General features: G+C 36.0%; 1 protein-coding gene across 1 annotated transcript in view; it reads right to left on the bottom strand.

The window, feature by feature from the left end:
- The window catches only part of LOC113108261 (cysteine/serine-rich nuclear protein 3), a 50956-nt gene extending 41781 nt beyond the window's left edge, over positions 1–9175 (bottom strand). Inside the window, exons 1-2 of the mRNA XM_026271187.1 lie at positions 8666–9175; positions 7211–7242 (exon numbers count right to left, since the gene is read on the bottom strand). Of these exons, the coding sequence (XP_026126972.1) occupies positions 7211–7242; positions 8666–8668 (35 nt within the window). The 5' untranslated portion in view covers positions 8669–9175. The remainder of the gene's footprint in view (positions 1–7210; positions 7243–8665) is intronic.
- Between the last annotated feature and the right edge of the window lie 760 nt (positions 9176–9935).

Below are 9935 nucleotides of genomic sequence, written 5' to 3' on the forward strand. Positions count from 1 at the left end.
CACATTAATGATTACATCACATCATAAACTTCAAAGCATCCATGCTTCATCTGGATCAATTTTCCTCTCTTTTCCCTCTCTCTCTCTCACTCTTTGCATGTACAAACAGACATACTGAGTAATTCCACACTCTGATAATTAGAGATGCACAATTAAAATTTATTATTAAACCACAAAAGGCTGCGATTTAATTAAGTGGTGTACTGCATGCTTCACAATGAATGGAAAGCGCTCTGTTTTCTGTCAACAAAACCTACTCCAAAAACATCACTAGAAACTGATGTATACATCTAAGTAAGCTTTGCTTATGTGCATTCAAAACACAAATCATTTTATTTTCCTATTTGCGTAATTCTAAATGCAAACAGAAGTGACAGAAATCAAATCTTTGCATTCTACATTAGAATTAGCATCAAAATACTGACAGCATGATGGCTGTTAGATTAACATTTACAGATGATATAATAACAACAAACCTATTTCACTGCTGTGCACATAGCAATTAGGGCAGGTACTATAAAACTTGACCAGACTGCTTCTGAATGACAAGTAGGAAAATTAAAAGGCAGCACAAGTTTTGTTAATGCATCTCTTTTATGCCTGAAAACAAAAGCTGTCTGTGTTGTGCCATCCGCTGTGATGGCCTTCAGGACGCTGAGATAAACAGTCACACCTTTAATAATGATGGCCCTCGATGGTGCTCTATTGAATTTCAATAACGTTACTAAGAGAGCCGTAATTAAGTCTGGCCGATCAAGAGGTGATGAGACTCCATAACTTCCTGTTTATAAAACATGAGCTCTGCTACCACAGGGTCTCACTGAAATACAAATAATTAGAGGTTTAGATGTTCTGGGTGGTTTCCAGGGTGTTGCTATGTGTGTGTTGTGTTGTTGCTAGATGGTTTCTAGGGTGTTCCCCATCATTGCGCAAGGTCAGTTATTCTTTTACCATTCTGTTGTTCCATTTCTCTAGTGTGTATGTGTGTCTCTAGTGTGTGAGTGTGTGTATATATATATATATATATATATATATATATATATATATATATATATATATATATATATATATATATATATATATATATATATATATATACTTATTATTTTACTTTAAGGCAGGTTTGGCTGATTTGCTAAGTTAGCTAAGTTGCTAAGTTAATGCCACTGAAAAGAAGAAGAAAATTATAAAAAACACATACAAAATTAATGTTTTATATACATTTTTAATTCAGTTGAACTATTTTATATCTGTACTTTGCATGTGCTGTACAGTACAATACTGTTTTTTTTTCTCGCTTCAGCCACTTTTTTATTTTTACAGAGCTTGTCATAATGCATTAAGGAATAGCATTCTCTAAGAGAGATACAAGTGATGCTGCTTTAGAATTCGATCAAAAGAAGGTAATTTAGAAGGCATGTAATGTCCATACCTTAAACAAAGCAAGAAAGTTGAATGTTTAGGGCTAGGAGTTTGTTTAAATCCATAGGGAAGAAGTGATGTTTAATGGAGGTGTTTGAGAGCTGACAGTGAAATGCACGCACCTCACGCTACTCAATCAATAACCCTCATGCCACATCACGCAGAAGTCAAACACGCTGTATGAAAGCATCAAATCACTCGCTGCACGGGAAATGGAAGAGCAGCGGGTCACGGCAGCATATTATCCATCATTTCATTTGTGTGCATGTTTGTTTGCTCTTTATGCCATGTAATTGCACGATGCTCGCTCAGAAAAAAGCAGTGCACTCTCTCTCTTAGACTCATAATAGGCAAGACACAGACTGAACATTCCATACAGGCGTCATGGCAACCGGTCATGGCTAAATCTCGGCATATGAGAAAGTCGGACTGATGAGGAGCATCAAACACTGCTCATCTCTAACTGATCTCTAAGAGTCGTTCTATCACCAACAAAAAGCTTCTACTGACTGAATGAACATCTCCGTTCAACTGACGGCACTATTAAATAAACTGAGATGGGCTGATTCTAATTTATAATGACAGACTGCACTATTTGAATATTTATATGCTACTCAGTATAAAGGAATGCCATACGCAAGCTAATGAAACAGTGAAATGAACAATTCTCAATGGCCAACCACTTCACCTCTGATAATTCAGTATGAATGAGAAGTTGTATGTTACAGTGATTTTACAAAAGCACAAAAATGCGACACTTAATGCAGTGCATGCATATGCTTTTGTGATGAGGTTAATAGTTAAATGTATGGACCAATAAAACTAAAAACATGCTTTAAAAAAAAAAAAAAAGGTTAATTTCTCTGCCATGAGATTACATTACATGCCATGTTTTCAATAACACATACATAACAATAAACAATCAAGCTTATTTGTCTAGAAGGATATTAGTATTTTAGAATTTTTAATATAATGTTTTTTTAAATATATTTATCACTTTCACACTTTTAGAATGCATTATAAAATTACCATTTAAAATTATACAATTTATTATTTATTTATTTTGATTGATTGTCACATAATAATCTGATGCTAAAATCAGCCGTTTGCTGGGTCAGTACAAATCTGAACTACTGGCTCAACAGACCCAGACCTGCATTAGCGGTGTAGTGTAATGTACAATGCATCTGAAGGAATTCCCATATCAGAGACTTAAATATAAGCATGGACCCGTGCCTATAAAAACACAGCCCAGAACCACCCTGTATGTTTCACTTCACTACCACAATATTGCTGCAGCTAGCGGCCTGGAAATGGCTTTGTTTCTCCTCATTGCATTTGCTCTGTATATCAGAAACAGATTAGGCCGTTCTTTCTCCCGCTCTCTGTTTTTCTTCCCTTTTCGGTCCGTTTCCTGAAGGCATGCATGCATGTTATAGTACAAAGCGGACTCATCGATCAAAACGACGCTTCTGTCTGTCCACCGGCTGCTGGTTTTCCTCTTCCACTGGGGGAGGATGCTTCCCTGACCTTTTACAAGCTGTTGTACAAGTCCACATAAAGAGATTGCCAGGTCACATTTACATGCACTTTTCAGCCATTCCTATACTAAAGGGAAGCAAATTGATTTGGCTGCATGCATGTAAGTGCATGTGTGAAGACGTCATGTGGAGAGAGACAGAACGCTAGGCTGTTATCAGGGAAAACGGCGCGCCACCTCTCCTGTGAATCTTTAATGGATGGGATCCGGTGCTCTGGCAGCATTGCCATCTGTGCATGGGTTAGAGCCATGCATGGAAGATTTAGTTATTCAAATGACCCATCTTAATCAGCCTCTCCTAGCAGACTGGAAATCCATTCTGTAAATGTTGCCGTGTCCTTTGAGTGTGTCATATAGAGTAATTAAATCATGTTCCCACGGGGAAGATTTGAAAGGATAAACAGATGCAGTCAGGAGTGGTGTGAACACCGAAGCTCTTGGATCATGATCTGAAAACATCTAAAGGTGTGTAGGCAAGAGAGGTGGCTTGTGTGCTCGGCTCCGCTGCGTTTGAATGCGCAGGAGTCGCGATTAAAGCAATAGTTCACTCAAGACATGGAAACTGTCAACATTTACACAGCCTGGTGTACATGAAAGCTGTATCATGTTCTTGCTTCCTTGAAACTCCAAAATGTAAGTCACTATTCACTGAGATCTTCCTGATTATTATTATCTATCTATCTATCTATCTATCTATCTATCTATCTATCTATCTATCTATCTATCTATCTATCTATCTATCTATCTATCTATCTATCTATCTATCTATCTATCTATCTATCTATCTATTCAGTATATACTGTAGTCTAGTGTATTAACTGATTAAATGCAATGTGGAATATGTAGATTCCCAAAAAGTTATATTGATCTACATCTCAAAATGCTTGTAATCAAACTAAAGTTACTTTTTTTATTGCTTACAAATGATTCACACAATGTTTTTAATTTTTATTTCGAAAACAGCCTACAGCTTACATACATTCAGAAAGCCTTCTAGTTTTGTGGACTTTAATACAAAGACCAGTCATCAGTCAGGTGCCTATAATTGGGGCAACACTGTGTTTGACCACTGGATTTACAAAGAAAAATCATTTCAATTTTAAGACGTTTTCTCAACATTTCAGCATTGCATCAACTGCCGATGAATATATTACATTTTATTTGAATTATTTTATCATTACATCACCATGTATTACTATGCCTTTTGAAAGTTTTTGTCTTTCAAACACATTAAAATTCAGTCACAATATTTCTTTTTGAAATGTAGACTGAGTGAATATACAAAACCTCACCTTTTGTGAAATTATCATGCTGCTTTTGTGTTTTTAACTGCAGAATAAATTGCCATCCACTTTTGCTACATGGAAAAGAGCAGCATAGACTTTCTATCAAATATCTCATGTAATTTAGGATCAGCAAGACAGTATGAGAGTAACGACAGCATTTCTATTTTGGGAGGAACTATTTCTTGAAATAGGTGTGCATGATATTATTAAATATATATCCCTGAAAATGAAAGTGTGTAAGATTTTATATACAATAAGACAATATATATATATATATATATACAATATAAATGTTCCCAGGGAAAAAAAACAAACCCTGAAGAAATGTCCTCATTCCAAAGGTATTATATAAGGTGAGTCTATGGGAATTATAGTAAAATAATTTAAAAAAAATGACCGACTATTTTGCCAAATCATTGCAATATTGTTGCTAAGGTGTTCTGGGTGGTTGCTAGCACATTTTTACAAGGTTGTTAGGGCGTTATGTGGTTGTTAGGATGTTCTGGGTGCAGGGAATCTCCATGCAGTTGTAGCACATCGCTATGCGATTACTAGGCTCTTCTGTGTGGTTGCTAGGGCATTGTCATCCAGTTGTTAGGGTGTTGCTACACGCTAGTTGATGTGCAGTTGTTAGGATGTTCTGGGTTGTTGCCAATTGCAATTGTTAGCGCGTTGTTATACAGTTGTGAACAAGGGCGCAAATTTCATCTAACAGTAGGTAGGACAATAAACATAAAATTTTCAGAGCAGTTTTTTAAGGGGACACAACTAATACAGCTAAATTGTACTTATGTGTACACAGCTTGTATACATATCATGGAGACCATGTTTAAATATGAGTTTGGTTCATAGGTTCACCACGCCATCATATTATAATTAGTCAATTATTTTGTGTCCTCCACATAGTATTTTAGGTTTCGTCTGGGACTGAAGACGTCTCTAATTTAGATATTAAAACGCAGCAAGCTCACTGCACTTATATTGAGCAAAACCCAACACATAGGTAGAGGTAAAATATTAGCCTAATATCAGTTCACACACAGGCTTATTGCCGTGTTAGATGACTTACTATCCAACAAGCTACGGTATTAAACAAGCTAAGCTAGTTAAAGTGTTAGTTCACCCAAAAATGAAACGAGTCCATGTTTTACTCACCCTCAATGCATTCTAGGTGTATATGACTTTCTTCTTTCAGATTTTTTAAAGAAAAATATTCACGCGCCGTACACGCATTCACGAGAGAATGCAGTTAGGGTGTTCTGGGTGTTGCTAGGGTATTGCCACACGGTTGTGGTTTTCTGAGCGGTTGCCATGCACATGCCTTTTTCTGAAAAGTTGTTAGCAGATTTTTATGTGGTAGCTAGCTCAGATTTATACATAATCTGGTCTTTAGGCTCTGATTGCTCTTTCAGTGTAAGATCTGTATTATCATGCATTAAGGATAAATCATAAATTTGATAACTCCTAAATGTGCAATACTTCAAATATAAGCAATATTAATAATGATGCTTGCTTTAGCAAACCCCCTAATTAGTCTATTTAAAGCATAACAGATGTGAAGCAGGCCTTTGCAATGACCTACACACACAATGTAGTCCTGCTGTTCCTTTATGTTATGAGGACCAAACCTCCCCACAAGGATAGTAGTATTTGTTTTAACCTTGTGTGGCCATTTTGTTCCAAATATATAAATACACTTTGTACACTATACAATGATTATGCCTATATGCTCTTTTAAAACATGGAAACCCAACGTGTGTGTGTGTGTGTGTGTGTATGTGTTTGCTCATGCTGTGCTGTGCTGCCATTCTCAGATGGTCTCTTCCTGATGTCAAAAGAAGCTGGTAGATTTGCAACAAAGGAAGTTCATAACAAGCTGCAGTGGCAGATTTAGACCCACACAGTCTCTCTCTCTCTCTCTCTCTCTCTCTCTCTCTCTAATATTGAATACAGCTCGGCCTCTGCGGACCACTCTCTTCCCAATCGCACCTTCTCCAGCTCACATTTCTACGTCTTTAATTAGTTAAACTGTCACACAGTTGCGCCATGCGTGTCCCTGCAGACTACAAGCCAGCTACAAACTCAACGGATGAACAATCAGTCTAAGAGACGTTATTTTATTCCGCAGATTTAACATATGACAGAAGAATGAATCAGAGCTGCCTTTAAAGCCATTTCACAATCCAATCAATTCACAAAAATCAAATCTCTACTGATTTGCAAAAATGTCTATGCTACCTAATTTGATGATGCTGAGGCATAATGTCTTCAGAATCATCCATAAATGTGAGAACTGACTTAGAACTGAACAAATACTCGTAATCTGGCTCAAAGAAAGACAGGAACCATGTCTTTTTGGCAATTTTTCAGTCAAGATACTTCACCTTATATATGTTCGTTGAAAACAAAAATGCAGTGAAAAACATATTTTGTGAGAAAATGTTTTTGGAATCAGCAACCAATATTTTACAAATATATTGCAGGGGATAGAGTTAAATAATCCCAACCTTTACTTTTCCTGCAGTATCCTGTTTCACTTAAAATGTGTCACATTACAAGAGCTAAAATGGATTGCAGACTGACTTCAAGTTGACTTGAGGGCATTTCTCCAGAAAGACAAATGACTGATGACCCTCATCAATTATTAATCTGAGCAGAGGCATTATAAGCATCAAATCAGCTGAATTCAATGAATGCATCATCAATCTCGAGCTAAAGAGACCTCGGAACAACTGGTTGTTTTCATAAAAATCAAGCAACATTATTGTATTGATATACAATTTGCATGAGCAATGCAGGAGCTTTTATGTTACTGGGTTTGATTCCCAGTGAAACCTGTAAACCACTTTGGATAAAAGCTTCTGCAAAATGCATAAATGAGCATCAGTAATATTACTGATGCATGGATGTACACACACACACACACACACACACACAAAATAAAATAAATCAGTTCTCTTACCTTGAATTCAGAATGGGACAGGATCTAATATTCTGTAGAAAAATAAATAAAATAAGGTGAATTAAAACCACAATTGTACATTAAAACCATGTTACGGTTGTATAGGGAAAAAGAGTTCCGTATGACTGCAACCCGTATTTAATCTAACAATTTTTAAAGCCATCATTCTGTTTGCTTATTATTATTTTTTTCTCTGTTCAGTAATGGGTAAGAGCAGCCATTACAGCCCTGGCAGTAGAGTGGGCCGACACGGACCCTTTCTGAATGCTGCCTCATTACTGGGGCGAGTGTTCCCAGGGGAGGGGGCAAAGGAGAGCACTGCCTGACACAGCTGCACATTCTCAGGGAGAGATGTGATGGCAGCCTGCCTCCTCTCTGGAGCTCTGCTTCACTGACCTGCAGTGGCAGGACAACAGGGTTGTGAGAGGGGTCACACACATCAATGAGTTTATTTGCAAATACAGATAACTGGAATGCACAATGAAAAAAAAAACATGATTTTTTTATGATTATTATATTTTCTTTTTAATTATCTGTTTCTGCAAATGCTCTCTCTCTCTCTCTCTCTCTCTCTCTCTCTCTCTCTCTATATATATATATATATATATGCTTCACACTCATAGTGAAGTCACCGATGTTCACTTTCCTACTTAATCTATTATTTTTATTATTTTAATCACAGGTATTGTTACATATACTGTATAGACTGACAGTCCTGAGGGTCTACAGGGGTCTTCTCTATCTCTATCTATCATTTCCTGTTTTATGCTTCTTTTTTTCTCCATATGACAACAAATGGCTTCCTGCATGTTAGTTCACACCTTTTTGTTGTTTACTTACAAAAATGTATATATTATATAATCTAACGATATATTAAAACAAAATTGCTTACTTATTAAAGTGATTATGCCAAAAAAATAAAAAATGATGTATTTTTTTTATTGATTAGATTTTTTCTCTCTTTATTATTACATTAATCACATAAATAAATAAATAGGAAGTGAATACAGAATACAGAAATTGTAATTGTTCGTCACAGAAAAAGTGCATTCAGGTTTTTTTTTGCATGAATTGCATTTTTTATGTATCTTCGGATAATTTTGGGACAAAATAGCTGTCAGTAATTATATCTATTAATATAAAACTGTGAAACCTGATAATAATAAGTATTATTTTCACTGTTTGTGAACAACTAATTAATAAATACCGAGTTCAAAGCTGAATTAATAGAACAATTAAAATATTATTTCTGCAAATTGATTAACAAACACTTAGCTACACATAATCCAGGGAAAAAAAATAATAATATTGATTGATATCTAATTCCTGAAGTCTGTAATAGAGAGGAAGACGCATTTAGAAGCGCTTTATGAATGTATGGGAACAGAGAGCGTTCACGTCACTCCGTTATCGCGTCCATTCAAAACCGACATAGAGAATAAACGTGCGACTTACCATTCATACTGCTAAATCACCTCTTTCATCATATAATGTACGCGCCAGATGAAATCATACGCACATCGCAGATATTACGGCCAGCTTTACAGTGAAAGAACCGGCATCTGCCGCAGCTACACCTCTGACAGAAGAAACAATGGTGCAGACGAGCCCTCTATCTAACTACTGATCCTACTACAGCAAAGGCTTAGCTCATGAATATTAATTAGGTCGTGCCGACGCTTTTGAGCTACCTTCCAATGGAAGAACGCCTGATATATGAATATTAAGTAGGTAGCGTTAACGTTCTATTGTCACCGTCCAATGGCTCGGCTCTGCTCTTGAATATTAAGAAGCAGGTCTTCCCCGTAGTTGGATTCGTAAAGTGGCTGTAGTGAGGATTGAGTGTGAGCCAGCGGCCACTAGAGAGCCACACAAGTGTCTTCCGAGGGGATTCATGGTTTTCTCAGGCCGCTCTGTCTCCTGGGTCTCAGCCAATTTAATTGTTCCTCATAAAAACACGTGGGTGTGTGGCAGGCTGTTCAAATGGGATTGCGCAGGATATTGATCATAAATACAGTGTTGTAGGGCGTTATGAAATTGACCCGTTTGAAAAGGTAAACTCATGCATTTAACAAGATATAAATAAATTAGTAAAATAAATGTTTAAATCTTTTTAACAACAGGATTCTCGTGATGGTACCGTTTGATATTTCCACTGAGCTTGATGCACATAGTAAATAAATAAAAATAGATGAATGACTCCTGAAAGCATCTAAAATAAAAATAAAATTAAAATTATATATTAAACAAATAAAATAATATAACATTAAAACGTAATAAAAATATAATGCATCGTTTAAAAATAAAAGAGATTCATTATCAATGAACTATAAGTGCCTGTAGCTATGTGTTCATTACGTTTCTTTATAACAGTGTACATTTTGAATGACTTGACAAACTTTTGATCAAGATGTGATATTATTTCTTTCTGACTATGCGACTTTTGTGATAATTTTTAGTGGTTGTTAAATACTGACATCTAGTGGCAGATTAAGAGAATTGCACAGACAATATTTTTTTTTTCCAAGTACATTTCACCATGCCAGTAATATAATGCACCAAATATTGTGATTTTTATTTATTTATTGGTGGTTCAAAGCCCGGTTATGTTATGATCACTTGATGAGGTTTTCAAATCCGTGTTACCTAAAATAAGTCAAATTAAAACCATAAACAGTTTAATGTCAAGTAAAATAATTGTCGTATATGGTCATAGTCAAACTAG

Source organism: Carassius auratus, chromosome 9 (assembly GCF_003368295.1).
Source record: "Carassius auratus strain Wakin chromosome 9, ASM336829v1, whole genome shotgun sequence".
In the NCBI taxonomy this organism is placed as follows: Eukaryota; Metazoa; Chordata; class Actinopteri; order Cypriniformes; family Cyprinidae; genus Carassius; species Carassius auratus.